The following is a 27,874-nucleotide window of genomic DNA, read 5'->3' on the forward strand; positions in this document are numbered from 1 at the left end:
GACTTCACAACCAGACCATGTGCCAGGAGTGTGGCTGGCTGACACTATGTATCCCAGCGAGGATGGAGTTACCTTGGCCCCTTCCTTCGAATGCAAACCCGGGATCTGCTGGTCGTGCAGCCCAGGACCAAGCTTCTGTTCCAGTCAGTGGCTCTCTCTAGTCTCTGTCCAGCTCTTTCTTTGGCATTACAGCCCCTTGGGGCTCCATCTCAGACAGTGGGAGTCTCCTACAAGTAGTACTCTGACTCTGATGCCCAGTCAGGGGCAGCATCTGGGCACCTGCCTCCTGGCTCTGTCTCGGCTGTACACAGTGACCAGGGCCTGAGTTTTGCCTGTTGCAAGCAGGCCTGAGGTCACCCAGGAGGTTCACACCTTGTCAGTAGGACAGGTGTCCACAGTCTGACCCAGCCCTGCAGCCCATGCAGCGGGAGGGTCCTGGCGGCCTCAAGCAGCAGCACCGGGGAAGACAGGAGGCTCTAGGCCCTAGGGAGAAGACTCGATGCCCTGGCCCAGGCTCCCTTCTGATCTCCTTTTAGATGTCACCGCCGTGGCCCCTGAATCCAGGTCAAGTTCAGTCCATGCAGGGTGAAAAACCGAGGAAGAAATGGGTTACCCTGTGCCGGACCAGAGGTGGCACCCATGCCGGAGACCGCAACAGCCATCAGAAAATAGTTTAATTATGTACAGACCATTGTCAGCTGATCACAGAGGACATGAGCACACACCAGCTCTGAGAAGGAACAGAGGAGCAGTGCCACGGGCATGCGCCACCGCGGTGACAGCCACCAGACACCAAGTAAAGCACGGGCTGTGACAGCTGTGGAGGGAGCAAAAAAATCAACACTTCTCTGGGACCAAAAGAAAAACGAAACAAAAATCAGAGCTTTGGAATGCATTCTCTCCTGGGCTGTGGACTGGCATCAATCCAGGACTAGTAAGGGACACTGGGGGCTGCCGGTCCGGCCCTGGAGCCTGGCCCCGGGCCACATCCGCCTCAGGCCAGGGGCGTCCCCGTCAGGCCAGCCAGCAGCCTTCGGCCCCGCTCCACGAGCTGCCTTGTGTTGCCACAGCCGTCAGATCTCAGAAGAGGGGCCTGGCGCCCTGGTTCTCAAACTCAGACCAGGCATCGTTGAGCTCCATGAAGACCATCTTGGCATACTGCTCGTATGGCTGTCCTGTGGCCTGTGGGGGACAGGTCTGGAATGACCCACAGGGGCAGGGCAGGCAGGGCCAACCCAGAACCACACTCCGGGAACTGGACGCTCACCTTGTCGGGGTGCACAACCAGCACTGCGCGGCGGTACTGCTTCTTCACCTGCTCCGGGGTCACCAGGTCAGCCATGCTCACGGGCGTCCAGCGGCTCTCTCCGTCCCACAGCACCGTGTGCAGGGTGGACAGCAGGGCACGGATGTTCCTCTCCTTGCCTTCAATCCAGTCCAGGAGCTGGGAAGACACCAGCACTCTGAGCCCTGGCTGCGGGGAGCTGAGACAGGGTTCGCCGGCCCGCCATGGCCGCCGAGGTGGGCCACCACCCGGAGACCCACAGACCTCCCTGCCCACGCAGCCACTGGCCACCCACTCCCACCCCCAGAGGCTCCAGCCCAGCCTAGACAGGACAGACCAGCTGGCTCAGCCCAACTGAGAGGCCTCTGCGGGCCAGACTTCCACTGAGGACACAAACCTACGTCCACCGGCACGGGCTTCTCTGACCTATCACAGGGCCCAGGGTCCAGAGAGGACTTGTAAGTCCTTGGAGGCCTGTCAGGTGGTCCCTCAACATGGCTACACGGTGGCCTGCAGAGCTGACCTTCCACCCAAACCCACAACCTGTCCCGGGGCCCAAGTGGGATCCTTGACGTCCCCATAGTCAAATGCACTGGTCAGGACCTAAACCCCAACAGAAGCTGCTGTCCCTTCCAGAAGGCCAGCCCCCTGGCTCTGACAAGTGCCAGTCTGGCCCAGGCTCTCTCGTCAGCTCTGGGCAAAGAGGGTTTCCACGATACCGTCATCCACCTCTGACCACCCAGCACCCAGAGCCACGCTGAGGCACAGCCCCAGGAGCTGCCAGCCCAGCTCGCAGGCCGCCGGCCCACCTTCAGCTTGAGGGGGTCTGTGTCCCGGGCGAGGCCCTGCCTCCGCATCTCCGCCATGGTCCTCGGCCCCTTCCTGTCAGACCTGGAAAAGCCCTGACTCGGCAGCAGGTCTTCAAAGTCATTCTCTGAGACCTTCGGCTTTTGAGCTGGAAAATAACAGACACCACTTAGAGAGACGACGGCCAAGTCTCTCTGACCATTTCCACCAGCTTCTGAGGGCCTCTCTGGACAGAGACGAAGGAAAACACAATCCAGGTTGTCTTCTAAAGACAGTGGGGAAGCTGTCCTAAGAGGACTCAAAGCGATGCCTCCGACGAGAGACACACCAGACCCATCTGGACACAGGTCCTCCCCAGGGGCCTCAGGGGCCACCAAGAAGGCCGCTGTGCCCTGTGCCCCTACCCTCCGGATAGACCGGCACGCCCACGGGCAGATGCGAAACTCACCGAAGCTGGGGACCCGGACGCCCCTCTCCTCTCGGCCCCCAATCACGCTGTAGTTGGTAGGGTAGTGAGGCTTTGGCTGTGCACCAGTTTTGGGGGGCAGCTTAGCTTGGGAGGGCCATGAGGGGACCTGGGCTGTCGGCCGACTTGTCTGCCAGGTGCTACCACCCTTAGGAGAGGGGGCCGACTTGAGATTGAAGCCCCCTGGAGCAAACCCAGGTGAGCCTGCGAAGAGACCATAAGACACTCGGCAAAGCATATGAACAAGGGACCACTGCTGTCTCCAACCCCCTCCCCCCGCAGGACACGCACTGCCACCCACTGGGCCAGCCCCCCTCCCCCCCAGGACAGGCACTGCCACGCACTGGGCCAGCCCCCCTCCCCCCCCAGGACACGCACTGCCACCCACTGGGCCAGCCCCTCTCCCCCCCAGGACAGGCACTGCCACCCACTGGGCCAGCCCCCCTCCCCCCCAGGACAGGCACTGTCACGCACTGGGCCAGCCCCCCTCCCCCCCAGGACACGCACTGCCACCCACTGGGCCAGCCCCCCTCCCCCCCAGGACAGGCACTGCCACCCACTGGGCCAGCCCCCCTCCCCCCCAGGACAGGCACTGTCACGCACTGGGCCAGCCCCCCTCCCCCCCAGGACAGGCACTGTCACGCACTGGGCCAGCCCCCCTCCCCCCCAGGACACGCACTGCCACCCACTGGGCCAGCCCCCCTCCCCCCCAGGACAGGCACTGCCACCCACTGGGCCAGCCCCCCTCCCCCCCAGGACAGGCACTGTCACGCACTGGGCCAGCCCCCCTCCCCCCCAGGACAGGCACTGTCACGCACTGGGCCAGCCCCCCTCCCCCCCAGGACACGCACTGCCACCCACTGGGCCAGCCCCCCCCCCCCCAGGACACGCACTGCCACCCACTGGGCCAGCCCCCTCCCCCCCCCGACAGGCACTGCCACCCACTGGGCCAGCCCCCCTCCCCCCCAGGACAGGCACTGCCACCACTGGGCCAGCCCCCTCCCCCCCCCCGACAGGCACTGCCACCCACTGGGCCAGCCCCCTCCCCCCCAGGACAGGCACTGCCACGCACTGGGCCAGCCCCCCTCCCCCCCAGGACAGGCACTGTCACGCACTGGGCCAGCCCCCCTCCCCCCCAGGACAGGCACTGCCACCCACTGGGCCAGCCCCTCTCCCCCCAGGACAGGCACTGTCACGCACTGGGCCAGCCCCCCTCCCCCCCCAGGACACGCACTGCCACCCACTGGGCCAGCCCCCCTCCCCCCCCAGGACACGCACTGCCACCCACTGGGCCAGCCCCCCTCCCCAGGACAGGCACTGCCACCACTGGGCCAGCCCCTCCCCCCCAGGACAGGCACTGCCACGCACTGGGCCAGCCCCCTCCCCCCCCAGGACACGCACTGCCACCCACTGGGCCAGCCCCCTCCCCCCCCAGGACACGCACTGCCACGCACTGGGCCAGCCCCCCTCCCCCCAGGACACGCACTGCCACCCACTGGGCCAGCCCCACCAACACTGCCCGTGCATAGGTGAAACGCTGTCTGTCAGGTGGGCCAGCCCCACCACTTTTGAGGGCTAGGCACGCACTTCAAGGGGCTGAGCCCATGCCAGACACCAGGGCACCCTCCACCCACAGCAGCTCAGTGCTTCCTCTTGGGTACTGCATTGTACCCCAATGTGAGATGTGGGGCTTGAACTCGAGACCTGGGCACTGTCCCTGAGCCTCTGTGCTCAAGGTGAGCGCTCTACCACTTAAGGCACAGCACCATTTCTGGCTTTTGAGCAGTTAATTGGAGATAGGAGTCTCACGGGGACTTTCCTGCCTGGGCTGGTTTTGAACTGAGATCCTCAGATCTCAGCCTCCTGAGTAACTAGGATGACAGGTGTGAGCTACCAGCACCCGGCTATTATTTATGGATTTTTGACAAATCCAAGTTCCTTTCTCTGGGGTAAATGCCAGGGTCCTGTGGTAGCTGCATGCTGGATTCTGAAAGGAACTGATCAAGGGCGGCCTTATGGTTTCAGATCCTTGTTGGGCAGTTGCTCAAGGTGACCAGCCCGATCTCCCATGGCTGGGCCGTCACTCACTGGCCTGCACCGGGCGCTGCTTCTGCTGGAATCCTTCCTCAATCTTCATGTCTTCTCACCGGATCGTTTGTCAAATATGTGTTGTGAAAGTATATCCTCCCTCGGTGTCATTTTGATAAGTTTGGAAATTTTTTTTTTTTTTGGGGGGGGGGGGCGGTCATGGGGCCTGAACTCTGGGCCTGGGTGCTGTCCCTCACCTCTTCCCCTCAAGGCTAGTGCTCTACCACTCAAGCCATAGCATCACTTCTGGCTGAGGAATCGAACCCAGGGCCTCATGCATGCAAGGCAAGCACTCTAACCACTAAGCCACCTCCCCAGCCCAACCTTGGTGTCATTTTGAGTCTGGAAGCTTTCTACTGTGGACAGGGCAGCTAGCTCTCTTCTAGTGTCCTGCCTTCCACAGCCACTGCTTGAATAGCTTTTGAAATGAGTTAGTCTTTCTTGTGTGGGTTCTTGATTCTGTCCACTGCTCTGTGGCTGGTCCCCTCCATACTAGTCTGGCTCTGGAAGTCAACTCTTCCACTTACTATTCTAGCCTTTTCAAGTAAACTGACAGTAAGCTTGGCAGGAGCTACAAAAGCCCTTGGTTCAGAGAACACGGGCAGAGAAGTATTTCCCCGTGGCTATGCGCTGATCTATGAGCGTGTCTGTGTCGCTGTCATTTTCAATCTCTTCTTTCTTCCACGTTTGGTCTGTAATTTTCCCACCTAGGTAGGAGCTGTATGTACTTTGTTAGGTTTCTTTGTTCCTGTTTGTGTGTGCCAGGACAAGGGAGGGACTGAACTCGGGGCCTTGCGCTCTCAGCTTGTCTGCTCATGGCTGGCACTCTACCACGTAAGCCACTTCTCCACTGGAAGTTTTTTACAATGGTACTGTTTTTAGGTTTGGTTTTCTGTGCCATTGAAAGTGGTAGGACTACGAGAGATTTTTGTGCTCTGACCGTGTATTCTGTTGAATCCTTGCCTTCTTGTATCCTTGGTGAACAACAGCTCTAACGACTTCTACAGACCCTTTCGCTTACTACACAATCATGCAATTTTACTTTTTCCTCCCAGTATTTAACTTTCTTTCCTGCAGCAGAAGCTGGGTCTTCCATTAAGTGGGAATGTAGGAGGACAGGCTGCCTTACTCTAGCTTCAGTGCCTTCCATCCTTTGCCAGCAGGTTCGGCCTCTGCACCTGCTCTGGAGACAGCCCCGTCACGTCTGCAGAGCGCCGTGGCGAGGCACTGGACTTGCCTCGCTGAGCCAGTCACGTGACTGTGCGGTCTGGTAACACGGGAGACTCATTCATTGATTCTGGAGTGCTGAGCCAGTCTTATACTCCTAGAGCAACCCCTGCGGGAGCAATGCTGCTATTTTTATGTGCTGTGTCTGTGTGTCTCAAGGACAGGCTGTGGTCTCTGTTGGACCTGGCACTGGTGCTTTGTAAAATCAGCAGAAAACAGTGCCTTCTTCAGGTTCTCCATAGACAGTGTGCAACTGGCGCTCTCTAAGCATTTGGCAGAGCACTTCCGTGACTTCCCTTTTCCCCCGGGACCTTTTTCTACGATTTCCTCTTTGTGTCACTTCACACTGGCGTCCGTGGTGCCAACGTGCAGGCGCCTGCTTCCGCTTCCTTGGAGCCAGGCTCCTCCTAGCCACCTGTCCTCTCTCCTTCCGGTCACTGCCATCAGTCTTTGCAAAGAATAGATGCCCTTCCTTTTGTTTTCTTTGGGTTTATTTTGCTCTTTTTCAAACTTAAGATGAGAACTCTCATTATTGTTTTATTTTGTTGGTCCTGGGGCTTGAACTCAGAGCCTGGGCACTGTCCTTAAGCTTTCTTTGCTCAAGGCTAGCACTCTACCACTTGAGCCACAGTGCCACTTCTGGCTATTTCTGCTTATGGGGTACTAAGGAATCAAACCTAGGGTTTCATGCATGCTAGGCAAGCACTCTACCACTAAGCCACCTTCCCGTCCCAAGAACTCTCATTATTAAGAGATGTTTCATCTTCCTGGATTTTATTTCCATTCACCCCCATGCACTGTTCTGCTTCTCTGGGTTTCCCTTGCATTGTTCACGGTGTCTACCCCTTTCATGGTGAAGAGGTTCTGTGATTTCATCACCATTAATTTCCAATTTGATTCCACAATGGCCAAAAAGCATGCTGTGATTCCATTTTTTTGTCTTGGTAGCGGCTACCTGGGGTCACGGAGAGGACCTGTGGAGCCTGTTGACAGCCAGTGAGTTTTTGCTATGGCTGGTGTGGGCTGCTGGCAGCACTGCCTGTGATGTCAAGTCTTCGCTGCTTCAGCCTAGCTTTGCTCTCAGGGCATGAGAGAGGATCTCGGGCTGCCTGGAAGCTGAGGGCTAGCTCTGTCCAAACAGATGACCTGGTCCTGAGAGGTCACCCAACAACCTTCAGAGGGCACCATCTCTCCATGGGCAGGCCTTAGCAGCCTCTCTGCTCAGACCAGTGCCCCAGCCACACAGTGAAGGCAAGGGACAGTAGCCAAAGGCTCTCAGGAAGTCCCAGAAACAGCAGCGGAACAAGAGAACAGAGGACACAGCAAGATCTAGGAGGAGGAGGAGAGGAGATGGGCAGGGGCCAGCACTGAAGAAGAGGGGATTTAAGAGGATCAGAAAACCAAACACAATGGGTTTCTCAGAAAGGGGTGTCAAGAGGTTGGTGTGGGACCGGCAGGGAGAGCTGAGCCCACAGCCCCCATAGGGGAGGCTAGGAGAGGCCGTGACACAGGGCAGGTGCCAGAGCCAGCCAGTCAGCACCAACACACATCCAAGTACAGGAGGAAGAGTGGGTGAAAGGCACAAAACAAACCTGGAACCTACACAGTCATTCTTTACTTGGGAAACCAGAAACAGGATAAAAACTGCCTCCATTTTGCATTGCCTCCTTTGCTTGGAGCCGTTCTTTCCTGCAGCTTCCTTAGATTCCAGGAGGGAGGGGACTGATGGACAAACATTTCCTGACAAGAACTGAGTCCACTGCTCAGGCAGCAGCAATGTTGTCTTTATACTCAGACAATGAGCAACCTGACCATACCTTTTTCCCCACATGCCCAATACATACACATCTCTCTCTCTGAGCTCCACTTCTCTAGTTACCTAAAGCTTACATCCAGCAAATGCTTACTCCTCCTGTACAGCATGACCATGCTGAGTAAATCCTTTCCCGACTTTTCACCCCTACTATTTGCTGTCTTTGGGGTGAGTGGCCGGACCTAAGTCAGGCTCCTCTCTTAGACAGAGTGCAGGGCTCCAGGGAGCTACACCCAGAGGCAGCCTTGAAGTGTGTGGTGGAGTGCTCTGAGGGGCTGGCCAGGCCCAGGCAGGCATGGAAGCTCATGGTAGCTCCGAGAAGCCAGGCAGAGCCTGACCCTCTCCTAGGCGGCTGCTAGGCATCCTGGCACATTTTTTTATTTTTTTTTTCCGGTTGGTCGTGGGGCTTGAACTCTGGGCCTGGGTGCTGTCCCTCAGCTCTCAGCTCAAGGCAAGCGCTCTACCACTTGAGCCACAGTACCACTTCCTGCTTTATCTGCTTATGTGGTGCTGAGGAATCGAACCCAGGGCCTCATGTATGCTAACGCAAGCGCTCTACCACTGAGCCACCTTCCCAGCCCCCTGGCACAGATCTTGACTCCTTGATGCCCAACGGTCCTGTCACTGCCATGAAGCCTTGGGGCAGTGCCAGTTCAGCAACTTCTGGCTTTAGCCAGTGCCTAGACTGGGAGCAGAGGCAGATCACCAGGCCCAGGCCTGGGACCCTGGTACATTTACGCACACAGCCGCCCCCGCCCCCCCCCCCCCCCGCCCCACATCACCTTGTACACCAGAGCCCAGGTCCCCAAGGTCAGCAAATGGGTCCAGACTCTGAGGCTTAGTCTGGCTGGGCTGGGGGCCAGGAGGGGCTGGCTGACCTCCAGGAGAGAAGAGGGTGCCTAGGAAAGGGACAGAGAATTAGACTGGTGACACCAGCAGTGAAATGCAACCTCCAGAGCTCTCCCCCCCACATGCCTCCTGTGGCAGCCAGCAGCACACCCCCAGCACACCCCCACTGAGCTCAGCTGTCACTAGTGCGCATACCGTACCTTATAGGAAATACCTGAAAACCAAGAGAGGCCCCTCTACACTGCTCTGCTTCCCCAGTGCCACTTGCTGAAGTGTGTCTAAACTGTGAGTGCTCTTGATCATACTGCGCATCACAGTACATACTTGAGAATATCAACTATGAAACTGTAAAATAGTTAAATTGTTGTGTGGCTACTTATGACACATTATACGGTTATCAAAAATAATGGTTGTTCAGGCCAGGCATGGTGGTGGCTCCCTTCCCATCACAACTCTAATTGAAAGGTAGAGCTTGGGAAGATCATGGTTTGATCTGCCTGGAAAAAATTAACAACACCAGCCGGGCACCGGTGGCTCATACCTGTAATCCTAGCTACTCAGGAGGCTGAGATCTGAGGATCAAAGCCAGCCTGGGCAGGAAAGTCTGTGAGATTTTTTTTTTTTTTTTGGTGAGACTCTTATCTCCAATAAACCACTGGAAAACCAGAAGTGGTGCTGTGGTTCAAGCGGTAGAGCGCTCGCCTTGAGCTGAAGAGTGCAGGGACAGTGCCCAGGCCCAGAGTTCAAGCCCCACGACCGACAAAAAAAAAAAAAACAACAACAAAAAACCCCACACCACCTCAGCTCCACCAACAAGCCAGGCACGCACACACACACACACACACACACACACACACACACACACACACACGTATTCCTATATACACATAATGGACATATGTACACATATACATATATACGCTCGCTATATAATCCCAGCTATGCAGGAGGTACAGGCGGAAGGACCATGGCCTGTGGTAGAGGACAGGCCCAGAGACAAAAACGTAAGACCTTATTTTAAAAACAACTAAAGCTATAAAGCACCAGAATCGTGGCTCAAGTGGAAGAGCATCTACCTAGCAAGCTTGAAGTAGGCCCTGAGTTAAAAATCTCAGTACTACCAAAAAAAGCCATGATGGCTACTTACACACAAAGAGCTCTCATGAAACAACAAAAAAGAATTTCCTATGTGAAAAAGGAGAATAGAATATGAATCTTGAAAAGAAATACAAATAACTAAAAAAAAAAATCACAGTCAACTACAATTGTAACAAAGAAACACAAATTAAAAGCACTGATGAGCTAGTAAACGGGTAAAATGTTTAAAAAGTTATCAGCCAATCTTGGTGAAAATGAAGGATAGGAATTGCTTCTGTGCAAGTAAGAATATTGAATCAACAGGGATGGATGTCCAAACCCTGTAAACAGGATTGTGTTGGACCAGAATATGCCAGCAAAGTGAGAATTACAGAAGTTCATAAATGTGAACCATTCCATCAAATTCATGTTCCAGACAAGGTATGTGATATCAATCATGGCGCAGAGGGACATAGCCCGGCCTTCCAGGTGTCCTTTGGAGATGCAGAGCTGCCACAGGTCACAGAAAAACACAGAGGTGTGATGTGGGCAAACAGAGAACTGACTGTACTCAGGGTGCAGAACTGTTTCCAAGTACATTCAATGCAAGGGGTCCAAAGGCCTAACTCCTCTGAACAGCTAATGAATGCCATAGAGCAGCAAAAGGGGTTTGTTTGTTTTTTGGTGGGGAGGAGCCAGATAGTCATTATAATCATTGTATGTTGTAAACTTGCGGGGTGGGGCGGGAAGGGGACAGAACAAGGGAAGGAGCGGTAGAGATCAGGATGCATTGTTCTCATAATCACCTCCTATAACTACTTACTCGTACCTCAAAGAGAGAAAGGGCCTTCCAGCAGGGACTGTCTACTCTCCGGTCAAACACCAGACAGCTCTGCAGCCACCACAAGCAATCTTAAGGCTGGCAGCAGACATGCAGGCACCTGGGAACAGGCCCAGCAGCCAACCTTTCTCTTCTAGGGCACATCACGTAAATGGCCACAGGTGCCTGACTGGGAGTCCAGCTTCCGGTGGGCCAGGGGTCATACCTTCTGGAGCGGGTGTAGGGCCTGGCCCAGGCCCCGGGGCCTCCGTCCAGGCCTCCCACCCTCCCAGCAGCTCCGGGTGGCTGGAGCAGGCTGTCACCCTGCTGGGCTCTGACGGAAGATCCCCTGCAAGGCCGGAGAGTACAGAGTGTGGCATATCTGCAGTTCACCCAGGTCCTCTTCTTACACAAACCGTAGGTAAACGCCAGCTAACACACATCCTGGGGAACCCTGAGGCGTCCCTGCTGGGGCTGCTGGGTACACTCCAGAGAGGAAGGCCAGCCCTCCTGAGATCACCACACAGCCACTAATGGCCAGGGGGAGAGAAGGGGCAGAATGTGGCCACGCCACAGGCCAGCGACGGGAAGCCAGCTGTCTACAGGAAGCATGAGACGTCCCAGACGTCCCTCAGCATCCCCATGGCGGGAACATGGCGATGCCCACCCTCTTCCTGGAACCTGGGGCAGTCCTGCCCCCACCGGGACAGAGTGGCTGTGGACCGGCTCTGGCCAACAAGAGACCCATGGTGGTTTGTGACCCCCGAGGACACATCCTGGCCTGCTGCCCTGTGCTCAGAATGACGCTTCCTCTTCATAGCCTCTGGCTACATGGCCTGGCCCCCGGCTCCAGGCCTAGCCCTCCCCACAGCCTCCTCCCTCCCTCTTCCCAGCAGCTGGCTCCTGGACCCTGGGCTCTGACCCTGTCCCCTCCTCTCCCAGCCCCCCACCCCCATCGTAGCCTCAAGCAGAGGTGACCCAGAACCTGTTCCCAGGTTTGAACAGACAGCTAGGAGGGACAAGGGAAAGGCACCAGAGTCCAAACCTCAACAGACAAAGGCACTGTAAAAGCTCCGAGAGGCAAAGGCCTTGTGTGCAGCCCAGAGCTGGCCCCTCCCTGCCCACCACTCCAGGGTGGTCACCAGGGGGCTGTCTAAAGCAGCAACTCCAGAAGGACACTCACCTAGAAGCAGGAAGGCAGTGCTGCAGGCTGGGGGCGGGGCGCTGTGCGTGGAGGGAAAAGCAGGCAAGGCGGAGGCCGCCGTGGAGTCGGAGCTGAGAAAGTTGCCGAAGAGATCAGGCTCGGAGCAGGGTTGGGTGTTGGCAACGGAGGGTACCACAAGTGGGTCAAATGGGTCAGCTAGGAGAGACGGGCAGGGAAGGGGGCAGCAAGGCATTAGGGGCAAGCAATGCTCAGGGGCCCAGCTTCCCGCCCTGAGGCTTCCGCCCTCCGTGGGAAAGTGGCCTCCAGGAGGTTCTCCCCGGCCACCACGCTGCCCTCCAGGGGCACACCAGCGGCATGGCCACATAGCAGCACCCACAAAGGTGCGGCTGCTGGTCCCCGGCCTGGGGGCTTGCTGCAGGCGCAGCTTCTCCCGGGGCCTGGGTAACAGCCACCGTCCCCTCCGGCCTCCCCTCCGGCCTGCCGGAGCGGCTAGGCCCCACTCCCACTGCAGAACAGAAGTGCATACCAGCGGCAGGGGCCCCTCCTTGTGGGGCGCTCTGCGTGCTCAGGCAGGGAGCTGGGCTGGCCAGGAGCAGGGGGGCTCCACCGTCAAGAAGGTCCCCCGGGGGCCCGACGGGGGCAGACTCGGGGGGCCCAAGGAGGCAGCTGAGCAGGTCAGTGTTGCTGGAGGGGGGCCCGCAGGCCTGCGAGGGGGCGGCAGGCCCAGGGTCCGCCTCCGAGTGCAGCCCCAAGAGGTCGACGCCCTCTTCTTGAGGCTGAGGCTTCTGTGGTGTGGCCGCTGTGGCTGCCTCAAATATCAAGTCTTGTTGCCCGGCTGCGGCTGCTGGGCCTGGTGTGTCCTCAGCAGCCCCTGGCTGCTGCTCCCTGCAGGGGGACGGGGACCCCTCCCCCCCGTCGGAGGCTTCGCTCCCGTCTCCGTCTAGAATCAGGGCAGAGTGACTCTCCTTAGGAGAGGTGCTTTCTGTACCCGTCTCTGGTTCTCTCTCCTCTGTGAAAGAAAACAAAACCTTAGGTGGGTGCGTAAATCCTCAGGGTGTGTGGCTGGCAGAGGATGCTCTCTCAGCAGGGGCCACAGGGTCAGCCCTGGCCCCCAGGTCTACCCACAGCCATCCCCTGCCTTGGTGCTCACGTCGCCCTGAGCACCTTCATGGCCCTGGCCAGCACCACCCGGCCTCCAGCCAGCCACGGAGGTGCTCCCAGGTCACGAGCTGTGTAGCAGCTTCCACAGGTCCCGCTCCAGTACTGCAGGTGCACCTTGGGGGTGCTCTGCAAATCGGTCTGGCAGGGTGCATACAGCAGCACAGGCTAGCCCCGCATCCCCTGGGATGTCAGGGAAAGTCCTTGGGGTGAGGGGTCAAGGTAAAGAGGTTGGAGCAGCAAGCAATCAGACTGTGGGGCCTGGGAGCACAGAGGGGGCTGGGCGGGAGACGGCGGGTAAGGACCCCTGCCCTCACAACCTGGTCATCCTGCTCAGGCCGGCCTTGCCCCAGCGAGACCTCCTGGGCATTAGCAAGGCGAGCTCTCTATGGAGGGCCTTGGTTGCAAATGGTTTCAGTAAAGGGCTGGGTAGCCGTATTTTTTCCCCACCCTTAAAAGTGGTTTTTTTGGTTGTTTTGTTTTTTGGTGCCAGTAATAGAGCTTGCGCTCAAGGCCTGAATGCTACTCCTTAGTTTTCCACTGAAGGTGGTACTCTACCACTTGAGCCACACCTCATTCCCGGCTTTTTTGGTGGTTAGCTGTAGGTAAGTGTTTCACAGACTTCTTGTCTGGGCTGGCTTTGAACTGCAACCCTCAGATCTAGCCTCCTGCGTAGCCAGGACTGCAGGTGAGGGCTCTGCAGCCCTTCTGAGGAAGCCGTGGCTCTCAGCCGTCCCTGAGGGACGTGCACATCACGGGCAGGGGACCCCACTCAGGGCCCTACATCTGTGTGGAGGCAGAGCCGCTGCTGGTGACCTGAGCTCCAGTCTCGCCCTGTGCCTACCCTGCCAGTCCAGCGTGTGGAGGAAGTGGTTGGCGTCTGTGCTGCTGCTCTGCGGAGAGTCTGGCTCTGTGACCTCAGCCTCCGGAGACCCCGTCTCAGCGTCGTACTGGGCGGTGGAGCCCGGCTGTCTGGGGAGCTCCGGCTTCCCTGCCAGGAGAAGGGCTGGCGTCAGGCCACCTGAGCCAGTGCCACAGCCCAGGCAGAGCCCCCAGGCAAGCCTTCAGGGCAGGCCAGGCCAGGGAGGCCCCACGGCCAAGTGTAAGTACTCCTGCATCTTCTCAGATACCTTAGGCTGCCTAGGCACACACATTCACAGCACGCTTGCACTCACATGCACAGACACATACATACACACGCAAGTCCCTTTCAAGATTACTTAACTGTCCTCAGATAAGAAAAGCGAAAGGTGCAAGCATGGCAAACATGCAAACCATGGCAAAGACGTGCGGTGGGCAGCAGGTGCTGCCGCAAGCCCCACCTGCTTTGCTCGAGGTACTTTGACTATGCTTTTTGGAACTGCTCTGAAATAAGGAAAAGAGACATTCATGCTGAGCAGAGGCCACCACCAAGAGCCAAGGGTACCAAGGCCAAGCGTCCCCACCCGAGGTCACATTTGCTTATTTACTTAGTGCCAGTCCTGTAGCTTGAACTCAGAGCCTGGACACTGTCTCTTGAGCTTTTTTAAAAGCTCAAGGCTAGTGCTCTACCACCTGAGCTACAGCTCCACTTCTAGCTTTACTGGTGGTTAATTGGAGATAAGAGTCTCATGGATTTTCCTGCCCATGCTGGCTTTGAACCTGATTCTCAGATCCCTACCTCCTCAAGGACACATTTAAATGGCTGTGAATCTCTAATAAGGACCTTGAGTCAGCAAGTATACAAACGTAGCCCTGAGAAAGTTCCTCTTGGAGCATCACAGGCCTAGCCCCACAGTGAGCCCAAACACACAGCCCCAAGGGCTCACCAACCTACAAAGAGCCACACCTCCATCTAGGAACTGGGGCCCAGTAAAAGCCACAAGAATGGGTTTCCCAGCTCGGCGCCTGAGTGGGTGAGACCTGTGCTTGGGCCGGGTGGCCAGGCTGTGTGGTGGGCATGCGTGAGGCCAGGTGGGCCGGGGAGGTGAAGCAGGGTTCAGGGTCCTAGAACGGAAGGCCTCCTTTTCTTGATGCCACTACTACACCTTTGTCAACAGTGAACGCCACCTCGGTAGCCCCTACCCTGAGCAGAGTTTAGGGGTAGGTACCTGGGGCAGGGACAGGGTGCTGCCTGGCTTAGCTCATCCCCCTCAAAACTCCCCCAGACACCACGGGCCTTACCAAATTTAGACAGGATGTCCTGCTGTTCCTCTCGGCTGGAGAACAGGATCTTGGGGTTCAGCCCCCTCAGGCTGGCGCTCTCCCATGGCGGGGCCTCTCGGCTGGGCCTGTCCCTGGACTCCACCTCCACTTCCAAGTTCACCTGAAACAAGTCTGGATACTTTTCCTGAATGTCGCATGCGTCCAGGTCGTATCTGCAGACAGGGAATGGATGCAAGTGAGAACAGTCTCCTTGCCCAGTGTCTTGGCCTCCAAGAAAGGGATGTGCTCAGAACCCGCAGCATCGGTGTGAAGGCAGCCAGGCATGCACCTGTCACCCGCTACACACTGCGGGACTCCAGCAGGCTGGTGCAGCCCAGCTTCCCAGCCTCCCTGGCCCCAGGACAGGGCTTTCTCCAGCTGTTAACATTATGAGTACTGGGCTGGGCCCCTGTGCACCGTGAGTCCTCTGGAAGACAGGCACGTAAGTGTGACCAGAGCAGACAGAAAGGCTACCAGTGTCACAACTCTTAGAGCAGGCAGCAGGCTAAATGTCCATCCTGACAAAGGGCTCTAGGCCACGCCCCCCCAGCCCTTCCCAACTGTACCTGCACTGAAGAATCTTAGTTGGTTCATATTCAGGTACTCTGAAAGCTTAAATGCATTTTCCCCATAAAAATACAATGTCTACTCTGGCAAAAATCCCTAACTATTATCAGATGGCCATAAAACCAAGACTCCTGGCATTTAGTTGCCGGGGTCTCGAAGAGGGAGGCAGCAGGCTCTGCCTAGATCTACCTGCCTTAGGAAACAGAGGGGCAGGAAGGTAGCAGAAGAGTGAGATGCTCAGGGTCTCCAGAAGCCACGGGCAGCGGTCCAGCAGCATGAGAGGCGACAAGCCCCCCCGAAGGACTCTGTAGTCAGGGGCCCCGGCCATGTGGCTGAATTCTTCCTGCGTGGCAGCTCTAGAGCTGACACAGACACGGCCTTTAGCTGTGCATGCATGCCACCCAGCGTCTCTGTGCAGCACCCTGGAGTCTTACATAAACCAAAACAACAAACCCACAAAACAAACAGGGCGGTGTTGGCTGGCCCCAGGAAAACCAGGTGATGAGGGGCCACCTACTCTCAGTCTGTGGGCTCCTCTGTGACACCACTAGACAAGGAGGGTGGGGTGGCCAGGGTGTGGCAGTTCACGTGGCAAAGCCCAGCTGATGACTTATTGCAAGTGGTGTGCTGTGGGCTGCAACTGCGTGAGACGCCGGTGCGCCCAGCCCTCTGCACACAGGAGGCACAGGATGGAGGAAGAAGGCGGAAGTTTCCCTCCCTGTGTGTGAAGCTGGAAGACAACTTGAGGACAGCACCTGGCCAGGTAGAAGCAGTCAACGTAGAACTGCAGTAACAGATGGCTGAGACAGATTCTCCATCAACAAGAAGGGAGAGAGGAGAGGGGCTGGAGGTCCATGCAGGGTGACATGTGTGATCAACAGGCTTAGCCCCAGGCTGGTGGACAGCAGCTCTGGGCACTGCCCCTTGCTTCCCTGCCCTAGCTGGCCCTGTCCAATGCACTCAGCCAGGCCAGTGAGGACACAATGGGGTCTGTGAGCAGTGACTGCAGCACCCACGGGCCAAGGGCACCCACTGGCCAAGCCTCAGAAGACAGGGCTTCCACGTCCAGTGGAAGGGCACCCACAGGCCAAGCCTCAGGAAGACAGGGCTTCCACGTCCAGTGGAAGGGCACCCACGGGCCAAGCCTCAGAAGACAGAGCTTCCACGCCCAGTGGAAGGGCACCCACGGGGCTGCGGTCAACACGTCCCCACTGCCACAGCGCACCGAAGCCCTCTGGTCGCTGAGGACACCCACAGAGGCTCGTCTGATGCTGTGTGCATACGGAGCCCTGGCACACTATGCACACCTCACCAACTCTCCCTCCCCTCCTGCTCCAAATGCTGTGTGCACGTGGAGCGCACGCTTGCCACACACCCTCCTCTCGGCCCTCATCATGGCGGTGCTATGGTGCCACCACAGTGGGCTTGGTGCTGGTGCAGCTGGTACATTCAATAACCACATTTGAACGCGCTCCCCCAAATCCACAATGGAAACCCCAAACAAGAGAAAGCTCACATTTTGAACGGTACAATTCAGGTCAATAGTCTCATGCTGTCTAAACATCCTGACTGATTTGTTCTGCCAGACAAGGAAGGAGATGGCACTGGCCAGTGTCTGGCCCTTCTGCTTTTGTTTTTTCGTGTGCTGGTTTGCTCATAGCTAGTACCCTATACTTGAACTGTGCCTCCAGGCTGGCATTTTGTCATTAGAGAAAACTCTCAGACTTTCCTGCCCAGCTTGGCTGTGAACTGTGATCCCTAGATCTCAGCCTCCTGAGTAGCTAGGATTACAGGCCTGAGCCATCAGTGCCTGGCTCTCATTTTTTTTTTTTTCTGGTCAGTCATAGGGACTGAACTCTGGGCCTGGGCACTGTCCCTCAGCTCTTCAGCTCAAGGCTAGTGCTCTACCACTTGAGCCACAGCACCACTTCAGCTTTTTTCCTTGTGCTTATGTGGTGCTGAGGAATAGAACCCAGGGTCTCAGGCATGCAAGGTTAGCGCTCTACCACTTGAGTCACAGCACCACTTCCAGTTTTCTGGTGGTTCATTGGAGATAGAGTATCTCACAGATATTCCTGCCCAGGCTTGCTCTGAACCGCAATCCTCAGATCTCAGCCTCCTGAGTAGCTAGGATGACAGGTGTGAGCCACCACCAGCCCCTCACTTGTTTTAACAAGTTTAACTGTCATTTTTCATTGGCAGCAATTGGTCCTCATTCAGGGTGAGGACTGATGTATTGGTGTAAGTCTACCAGTGTGTGGCTTCTCTTCTACCTGTCTACTCCAGTTCTATATCTTCATTTCTCTGTTCTTATCTGGATCAATCACATGCTCTGTGCTCCATCTTCTCATCTATCAGCTCTTCTTCGCTGTCCTGAGATTTCAACAAGTGTCCTGGACCTGAAGGAGTGTGAAACTGGCACATATTCCAATGACTTCTGAGCCAGGGAGGCTAGCGTGGGGGCCCTCTACCAGGCACAAATCCTCTTTGGCAGTCACAGCCCTTAAGTCTGATAGTATGTGATTACTGATGTTTCAGCTTCTTGGCACACATTTAACTTTACCTACAATGTGCATTTCTGTCTTCCTCACATCTCCGTTCTGTGGTGTCAGGCATGCTGCTTGCTACATTGTTCTCTAACAGAAGCTAGGAACCCATCTTTCTCTGGGACACTAGAACTGAATTTAGTAATTGTTAAGAGTACTGTGAGATAACCATAGTTACTGACAAGCTTTTGTTCTAAGTGCTATACAGAACGCTTATTTTCCTTTAGGTGTGCTGAGCTGCTCTTGGCTGGGGACGGCATCCGGCTCCTCTGGAAGTCGCCGGCCTCTGCCACAGGATGCCTGCAGCGCAGCCAGACCTCTCTAAGTGCAACGCCAGTTCTAGCAGACCCCACCTCAGGAGAGGGCTTGTGCTGAACGTTGTGTGTGTGTGTGTGCGCATGCACACACACACGCAGCCAGACCTCCCTAAGTGTAAGGCCAGTTCTAGCAGACCCCACCTCAGGAGAGGGCTTGTGCTGAACGTTGTGTGTGTGTGTGCGCATGTACACACACACGCAGCCAGACCTCCCTAAGTGCAAGGCCAGTTCCAGCAGACCCCACCTCAGGAGAGGGCTTGTGCTGAACGTTGTGTGTGTGTGTGCGCATGCACACACACACGCAGCCAGACCTCCCTAAGTGCAAGGCCAGTTCTAGCAGACCCCACCTCAGGAGAGGGCTTGTGCTGAACGTTGTGTGTGTGTGTGCGCATGCACACACACATGCAGCCAGACCTCCCTAAGTGCAAGGCCAGTTCCAGCAAACCCCACCTCAGGAGAGGGCTTGTGCTGAACGTTGTGTGTGTGTGCGCGCGTGCACACACACACACACACGCAGCCAGACCTCCCTAAGTGCAAGGTCAGTTCCAGCAGACTCCACCTCAGGAGAGGGCTTGTGCTGAACGCTGTGTGTGTGTGTGTGCGCGTGCACACGCATGCACGTGTGCTGGTCCTGAGCCTTGAACTCAGGGCCTGGCACTGTCCCTTCGCTTTTTAGCTCAAGCCTGGCACTCTACCACCTAACCACAGTTCTACTTCCCACTTATTGGTGGTGAATTGAAGTTAAGACTCTCACAGACTTTCCTGCCCAGGCTGACTTTGAACCATGAACCTCTAAGCCTTTTTAGTAGCTAGAATTACAGGCATGAGCTACCGGAGTCTAGCTTTTCTATGTACTCTTAAATACACTGCTTGATTTGTTTTTTGGTGATGTAACACAGTACCTTTTTGGAGAACACAGGCTTATTCTGCTCAGGGTCTGAGGGCTGGGAAGTCAGAGACTGGTGAGGGTGCTAACTAGGGCTTGGCAGTGCCCTGAGGCTACAGCGTCCAGCCTGAGCCTCTCCTTCCCCTAGGAAGCCATCCCAGGGCTCAGGATCTCAACCCTTGCTACCTGATTTAACCCAGTCAATTCCAACAGGAAACTGTTTCCACCCGCTCCATACATCAAGATGGAGTTTATTCCCCATCATGAGTTTTGGTGGAAACAATCAAGCAATAACAATGCTAATCATAGCTACCAAAAGTTTCTGTTTTCTAATTTCTAAGATCTGAATCAGACCTCCCACCTGCCTGTTCCTCTTGGTTTTCAGACATTAAGTCTCTACAGCAATCCCACTTTTGGGCATTTACCCAAATGTTTACAAACAAGACCACACTAAAGCTACCAGCACAACTATGTTTATTGCAGCATTATTTACCATAGCTAAGATATGGAACCAACCCAGATGCCCCTCAGTAGATGAATGAATCAAGAAAATGTGGTATATATACACAATGGAATTCTATGCCTCCATCAGAAAGAATGACATTGCCCCATTTGTTAGGAAATGGAAAAACTTGGAAAAAATTATATTAAGTGAAGTAAGCCAGGCCCGAAGAAACATAGGTCCCATGGTTTCCCTTATTTGCAATATCTAGTATATGTATGAGTCAAGCGGAAAAGGTCAGATAATGTGATGTCAGGAAAACGAACCCTTAAATATGTATTTTAATGTTTTTTTCTTTCATGCATGTGTTTCTAACACATTTATAAGATTATTTCTTTGTTGCTTTGTATGTCCCTCCCCCACAGTGTAACCCCTGCTTTCACTATATTTGATGTCAGTATAACTTGTGGAGGAGATGGGGACAAACAAGTCGTTTAAGGATTCAGGTGGACCTGTTGCAACAATGAGAAGTACAAAATGTCATGTCAAAAACGAGCTTTACAATGTCGGCGTGTGGGGGGGGGGAGGGGGAGAAGGACTGGGTGGGGGGGAGGGGGGAGGCTGGGAAGGGAGGTGAAGGGTAAACAAAGGAGGAGGCTGCAATGCTTGGTAAGAAATGTATGCATTATCCTGCCCATGTAATTGTAACCCCTCTGTACAGTATGTTCTCAAATAAAATAAAATAAAGTTAAAAAAAAAAAAAGACATTAAGTCTCTAAAGTAATTTTTTAAAGTATGCCTCCATAGTGGTTGAAAACTAAACACCTCCAGGTTAAAAAGAGAAAGAAAAAGAGAGAGCCAGGCACTAGTGGCTCATATCTGTAATCTTAGCACTCAGGAGGCTGAGATTTTAGGATCACGGTTTGAAGCCAGCTTGGGCAGCAAAGTCTGTGAGACTCTTATCTCCAATAAATCACTCAAAAGAAGCCTGAAGTAGAGCAGTGGCTCAAGTGGTAGGGCACTAGACGAGCAAATAAAGCTCAGGGATAGCACCTAGGCCCTGAGTTCAAGCCCCAGGACCAGTAACAAAAAGTGTGTGTGTTGGGAGACAACAACAATATGAAAGATGTACATCAACATGAACGTAAGAGGGAGTAACACATATGAACCTTGGGATGCGTCACCTCTGTCTCCTGGCCCCGAGCCCATGGCAGCCCTGAAGGGCAAGAGACAGGAACTCCTGCAACTCTCTGCTCAGGGCTGGGACAGCACTCCATCTGCTCAGGTCTAAGTACGTAGATGATGGAATAGACACAAACACCCAAGTCTGGAAACACAAATCTTGCTGCTTGTAAGCTATGGGGTACTACTTACTAGTCACCGAGGTTGACATTCAGTATCCACGCCACCTACAGGATTGCTCCTCCTGGCTGTGCTTGCTACATTTGTCTCTAAAAGCAGAGACTTCCACATGGAAGGACCAGTAGCTTCCTCCAACTACAGTGCCAAAAGAGTAATGTACACACAGCAGGGCCTCAGAGAGTATGTGGTAGACTTGCCCACTCCCTGGCCATGCTCTAGGTAGGAAGTACTGGATCAGTACAAAGGTATTTGGGCACCAAGTGGAGGCCACTGGGCCTAAGGAGTCTTGAAAGCAGAAAGCCAGATGGCTCTAGGCAGGGAAGGGTCTGGTCTGGGTCACAGATGCCTCTCATGGCAGCACACAAGTCTCTGACACACCTAAGTGCACACACCCACCAGTCACAGCCCCGGGTCCCCAGCCCTCTGACACACCTAAGTGCACAGGCCCACAGGTCCCTGGCCCTCTGACACACCTAAGTGCACAGGCCCACCGGTCCCCGGCCCTCTGACACACATAAGTGCACAGGCCCACCGGTCCCCAGCCCTCTGACACACATAAGTGCACAGGCCCACCGGTCCCCGGCCCTCTGACACACATAAGTGCACAGGCCCACCGGTCCCCGGCCCTCTGACACACATAAGTGCACAGGCCCACCGGTCCCCGGCCCTCTGACACACGTAAGTGCACAGGCCCACCGGTCCCTGGCCCTCTGACACACGTAAGTGCACAGGCCCACCGGTCCCCAACCCCCGGCCCTCTGACACACCTAAGTGCCTAAGTGCACAGGCCCACCAGTCCCCAGCCCCCAGCCCTCCCCAGCATGTTGCAGCACAGTGCATCATCAACATACTTTGCAAACTTCACAGTGGTCGCGTTGCGGGGCACAAACCCAGTGTGGAACTGTATCTGGAACATCTTCATGGATGCCATCTGCAAGAAGGCAAACAAGAACCACTGGGATGTAACCACTAATTATGTATCCAGACCTCTCCTTGAGGATGGCTGCCAGGTAGAGTCTGACAACCAGGTGTTCTTACAGATGGCTTCAAAAGTATAGGGGACAGAGGGTGACATGGCCAAACCTCCTACTGGGTGTATGTAGGGGTCAAGAATTACGATGCAGCCGGGCGCTGGTGGCTCACGCCTGTAATCCTAGCTACTCAGGAGGCTGAGATCTGAGGATCGCGGTTCAAAGCCAGCCTGGGCAGGAGAGACCGTGAGACTCCTATCTCCAATAAACCACCAGAAAACCGGAAGTGGTGCTGTAGCTCAAGTGGTAGAGCGCTCGCCTTGAGCTGAAGAGCTGAGGGACAGCGCCCAGGCCCAGAGTTCAAGCCCCACAACCGACAAAAAAAAAAAAAAAAAAAAGAATTACGGTGCAGAGCCCCAGAGACCCTTGGCTGTGAAGTGCATTCCAAGGCAAAGCCAGTGGCCTGCCACCAGACCGCAGCCTCCGTATCAAGGGGAAAAGTGTAGAATCCCTTCTGCCTTGTGCCACGTGGAGGGCATCAAAGACCACGCACAGAAGCTATGGGATGCCATCTGGAAGCTCACTGGGAGTGAGAATCCACAGCAGTGGCCGCAGAGGTGCTCACCTTGGCCTGCAGCCTCCCTCCCAGAGTGGACCTGGCATGGTAAATGACAATGAGCACGTCCCCTTGAACTGTGATGCCGAGGGGGATGACCGCCTTGCCGTCTTCAAGTTTAAATTCCCTAGAGCAGAGGAGAGGAGTTGTCCACGTAAGTAGATACGCATCAAGAGTCCAGATCTAACACTAAATCCACTCATTCTTGTCTAGCTGTTTGTATACACAATTACTGGACAGGATATTCATCCTAAGAAGTCTCTGTACAGCTGTGGGGGCTCCTGCATCACGGCCCAGCTGTGGGGGCTCCCGTACCACGGCCCAGCTGTGGGGGTTCCCGCACCACGGCCCAGCTGTGGGGGTTCCCACTGCACAGCCGCGGGGGCTCCCGCACCACGGCACAGCTGTGGGGGTTCCCGCACCACGGCACAGCTGTGGGGGTTCCCATGGCCCAGCTGTGGGGGCTCCTACACCACGGCCCAGCTGTGGGGGCTCCCGCACCACGGCCCAGCTGTGGGGGTTCCCATGGCCCAGCTGTGGGGGCTCCCACACCACGGCCCAGCTGTGGGGGTTCCCGCACCACGGCACAGCTGTGGGGGTTCCCATGGCCCAGCTGTGGGGGCTCCTACACCACGGCCCAGCTGTGGGGGTTCCCATGGCCCAGCTGTGGGGGCTCCCGCACCACGGCCCAGCTGTGGGGGCTCCTACGGCCCAGCTGTGGGGGCTCCCACTGCACAGCCGCGGGGGTTCCCGCACCACGGCACAGCTGTGGGGGCTCCCGCACCACGGCCCAGCCCAATGCACTGCACAGGTGCTCCTGCACATTAGGGTGCAGATGGCCTCCCCTTCCACCATCTGATGCGGGAAACCCCCCACACCTGTACTTACTTCATCCTGTCGTACTCCTGGGATGTAGTGGTCACACGCTCATCGCCCACGTAGACCTCACAGAATGGCCGGCAGCCGTTCCTCTGCTTGCTGAACAGTGGCACAGGGGTCATGACGACAGCTCTCACCAGCATCGGCTTGCTGTGTGGGGTGATGGGCTCCTCCGCCACCATGTCACACACATACTCAATGTACCTGGAGACAGACAGGCACCTGTCACCACTTGACATTGCAAAGATAAGAGTTAAATACATTTCCCTTGACCTAACCAGGCACTGGAGGCTCAGGCCTATAATCCCAGCTATGCAGGAGGCTGAGATCTGAGGATCATCGTTCCAAGCCCGGATAGCCAAGGCTGTGAGACAATTAACTCCAAGCTACTCAGAAAAAGCTGCAAGGGAGGTGCTGGCTCAATGGTAGAGCACCAGCCTTGATCAAAACGAGTGCCCAGGCCCTGAGTTTAAGCCCCAGGACCAACACACACACACACACACACACACACACACACAAACACACACACACACACACACACACACACACACACACACGAACACGCACGCAAGCGCGCGGTCTTCCTATCTAGTCCAGGTTGGTCTGCAGTCTTCCTGACACCATATCCTTTGTGCAAGGGTCTGGCTCTGCTCTATTTTGTCTAGTGATAGTAGAGCTTCTGTGACTCTCTCTTGGGGAGTGCTCCTAAAAAGACCTCTTTGTGCCCCTCTTTTGAACCTGTGATCAACAGCAGAAGCAGAGGCCTGCCTTGATCGACCCGAGGGAAGGCATATCACCCTCTTCTCTCTTCAGTGGCCCACAACAAACCAGGGCAGCCACAGAGACTCAGGTCTGTCCAGCTGACATCTGGCACAAAGTGACCCAACGTCCTCAGCCACAAGCAAATAGAGGCTGCCTAAGAGCCTGGATTAAAAACTCAAACCAAAGGCAGAACATGCTGCCCTGGAGGGTCAAAGGTCAAGATTCACTGGAGAATTCAGAGGTGGTGTTTTTGTGCCACCTGGTGTCCAGGCTTCCTGGCCATGGCCTGGTCTCTGCTGTGGACTCTGGACACACCGGCTCATGTCTTCATGCGTCTTTATTTCCTAGCGTTCACTCATGTGCATTTGGCCCTTTGCAGAGCTCTGGGTCTCTCGTCTTCCTGGTTGTTCACTCAACAGCTCTGAGGAGGTCAGCAGCTCTGTCACTGCACATGAGTATGACAACCTCCATTTGCACTTTGTTCCTCCTTCTTTGCTAGGGTCTTCAGCAGACTGGTTGGCCATTTACGATTGCCATTATTATTATTACTAACTCAGGGCACGCTTTCTGGGCACATACTCTACCATCTGAGTCACAACCCCAGTCCTCCTGCTTTTTGTATGGCAAGTAGGGTCTTGCAAGGTTGGTCCAGACCCTGATCTTCCTTCCCCTACCTCCTGAGAAGCCAGTTACAGTGCTGCACCACCTCCTACTCTTCTCACCTCATACTCTCCTTTTTTTTTTTTTTTGGTCTGGTCATGGGGCCTGAACTCTGGGCCTGGGCGCTGTCCCTCAGCTCTTCAGCTCAAGGCAAGCACTCTACCACTTTGAGCCACCTTCCCAGCCCTCATCCTCTTTCTTTTTGAGAAAGTCTTATTAACTTACGCCTAGCTTGGCCCCAATTCACGATCTTCCTACCTCCCTCTCCCGAGTAGCTGGACTACAGATGTGAACCTGCTTGGCCAGGCAGGGTACATGCCTCTCTCTCCCCACCATACTTTCTGCTCTGTCCCATGGGAATGGCTGACAAGTGGGCACCCATGAGTGTCTCTCTCATGGTAGCCCCATCTTCCCTGATGGTAAGTGTCTATGTTCATTAGCACTCTCTAAATCTGAAGGCCTCAGACTAAAGAGGGTTTGCAAAAGGCAGAAGGAAGAAGCTGGCTCAGACACGCCACTCTGCCTCTGCCGCTCCAGAGGGCGGCGCGCCGGGCAGTGCCTGAGGCCTGTCCTCATTTCTCCCACCCAGGTTTCATGTGTGGGACACAGGAGCAGCCATCTGTGCGCTGGGTGTGCTGAAACGCTCTGCCTGCCACCCCTGTGGGGGCCATAAGGATGACACAGCCAGGAGGCCACCATCTGAGGGTAGCCCCACGCATAGGTCACAATCATGACCCTCCTTCAGAGGCGGTGAGCAAGTAACAGGGCCCTGTTCCCTGGGACCCACAGCTGTGGAAATCATCTGTCACCTCCACTGCTCAGAAGCTGTGTCATTTGCCAGGTAGGAAGACACTGTACAGTGTCGCCACACACTAGATTGGACCCCAGACTCTTTCTAGAATCTGCATCAGCTTCTGGTTGTGTGCTCTACCCATTCTCAGAGGTCTGCTGTGTGTGTCAAGGCCACTACATTCACCAGCCACGCCTGCTCCTGTCCACTTCAGATCTGCTACATTCACCAGCCACGCCTGCTCCTGTCCACTTCAGATCGGCTACATTCACCAGCCACGCCTGCTCCTGTCCACTTCAGATCGGCTACATTCAGCAGCCACGTCTGCTCCTGTCCACTTCAGACTCACTACATTCACCAGCCATGTCTGCTCCTGTCCACTTCAGACTCACTACATTCACCAGCCACATCTGCTCCTGTCCACTTCAGATCTGCTACACTCACCAGCCACGCCTGCTCCTGTCCACTTCAGATCTGCTACATTCACCAGCCACGCCTGCTCCTGTCCACTTCAGATCTGCTACACTCACCAGCCACGCCTGCTCCTGTCCACTTCAGATCGGCTACATTCAGCAGCCACGTCTGCTCCTGTCCACTTCAGACTCACTACATTCACCAGCCATGTCTGCTCCTGTCCATTTCAGACTCACTACATTCACCAGCCACGTCTGCTCCTGTCCACTTCAGATCTGCTACATTCACCAGCCACGTCTGCTCCTGTCCACTTCAGACTCACTACATTCACCAGCCACGTCTGCTCCTGTCCACTTCAGATCTGCTACACTCACCAGCCACGTCTGCTCCTGTCCACTTCAGATCTGCTACATTCACCAGCCACATCTGCTCCTGTCCACTTCAGACTCACTACATTCACCAGCCACGCCTGCTCCTGTCCACTTCAGATCGGCTACACTCACCAGCCACGTCTGCTCCTGTCCACTTCAGACTCACTACATTCACCAGCCACGTCTGCTCCTGTCCACTTCAGATCTGCTACACTCACCAGCCACGTCTGCTCCTGTCCACTTCAGATCTGCTACTCACCAGCCACGCCTGCTCCTGTCCACTTCAGATCTGCTACATTCACCAGCCACGTCTGCTCCTGTCCACTTCAGATCTGCTACACTCACCAGCCACGTCTGCTCCTGTCCACTTCAGACTCACTACATTCACCAGTCACGCCTGCTCCTGTCTACTTCAGATCGGCTACATTCACCAGCCACGCCTGCTCCTGTCCACTTCAGATCGGCTACATTCACCAGCCATGTCTGATCCTGTCCACTTCACATCTGCTACATTCACCAGCCATATCTGCTCCTGTCCACTTCAGATCAGCTACATTCAGCAGCCACGTCTGCTCCTGTCCACTTCAGATTGGCTACATTCACCAGCCATATCTGCTCCTGTCCACTTCAGATCGGCTACATTCACCAGCCACATCTGCTCCTGTCCACTTCAGATCTGCTACTTTCACCAGCCATATCTGCTCCTGTCCACTTCAGATGGGCTACATTCACCAGCCACGTCTGCTCCTGTCCACTTCAGATCGGCTACATTCACCAGCCACGTCTGCTCCTGTCCACTTCAGATCGGCTACATTCACCAGCCACATCTGCTCCTGTCTACTTCAGTCTATGTCCTACAGCAACAGTGACCTTTTGGGGGTATGGATGTGATGACACACTAGCTATGCACCCTTTCTTCAGGCTTGGTCTTAATAAGGACTAGGTTCTTGCCAATGGGAGCAACATGAGGCCTGAGAGTCTAAGCAGTGCCCACATCTATGTAGCCTTAGCAAGCAGGGAGTCACTCCACATCCACAGAGCATGTAGGATCCAGTTCATTCTCATGTCATCTTGAAAGCCCACACAGGGGTTTCCTTGGGGTACAGAGATGAGCCCTAACAAGCACACAGCCACACCAGGCTCCCATACCTGTTGGAAAGCCTGGTGCTGGCCAAGTGCTGACCCTGCAGCCATGGACCACCACAGTTGTGGGTCCCAGCTAAAAATCAGCTGCAGTCCACCTTTGCTGGATCCCTACAAGCACCCGTGGCGGCGCCAATCAGGTCTGTGAGGAGACGGGGAAGCCTGGCCCCGAGCCGAGGCCTGGTGAGCGCAATGCTGCGTCCAAGGCA

General features: G+C 55.6%; 1 protein-coding gene across 2 annotated transcripts in view; it reads right to left on the reverse strand.

Moving 5' to 3' along the window:
- Positions 1 to 656: 656 nt before the first annotated feature.
- Gak (cyclin G associated kinase) overlaps positions 657 to 27,874 on the reverse strand; it is a 61,201-nt gene continuing 33,983 nt past the window's right edge. Inside the window, exons 16-28 of one of the 2 annotated variants that reach the window (XM_042672761.1) lie at positions 23,535 to 23,729; positions 22,656 to 22,773; positions 21,911 to 21,990; positions 14,919 to 15,112; positions 13,600 to 13,746; positions 12,124 to 12,606; positions 11,616 to 11,792; positions 10,659 to 10,781; positions 8,469 to 8,585; positions 2,541 to 2,762; positions 2,095 to 2,240; positions 1,268 to 1,444; positions 657 to 1,182 (exon numbers count right to left, since the gene is read on the reverse strand). In XM_042672761.1, coding sequence (XP_042528695.1) covers positions 1,081 to 1,182; positions 1,268 to 1,444; positions 2,095 to 2,240; positions 2,541 to 2,762; positions 8,469 to 8,585; positions 10,659 to 10,781; positions 11,616 to 11,792; positions 12,124 to 12,606; positions 13,600 to 13,746; positions 14,919 to 15,112; positions 21,911 to 21,990; positions 22,656 to 22,773; positions 23,535 to 23,729 — 2,281 coding nt within the window. In that variant the 3' untranslated portion in view covers positions 657 to 1,080. The remainder of the gene's footprint in view (positions 1,183 to 1,267; positions 1,445 to 2,094; positions 2,241 to 2,540; positions 2,763 to 8,468; positions 8,586 to 10,658; positions 10,782 to 11,615; positions 11,793 to 12,123; positions 12,607 to 13,599; positions 13,747 to 14,918; positions 15,113 to 21,910; positions 21,991 to 22,655; positions 22,774 to 23,534; positions 23,730 to 27,874) is intronic. The other variant, XM_042672762.1, reaches the window with a different exon arrangement.

This window comes from Dipodomys spectabilis, unplaced genomic scaffold (assembly GCF_019054845.1).
Source record: "Dipodomys spectabilis isolate Male_0828 unplaced genomic scaffold, ASM1905484v1 ptg000771l, whole genome shotgun sequence".
Taxonomy (NCBI): domain Eukaryota; kingdom Metazoa; phylum Chordata; class Mammalia; order Rodentia; family Heteromyidae; genus Dipodomys; species Dipodomys spectabilis.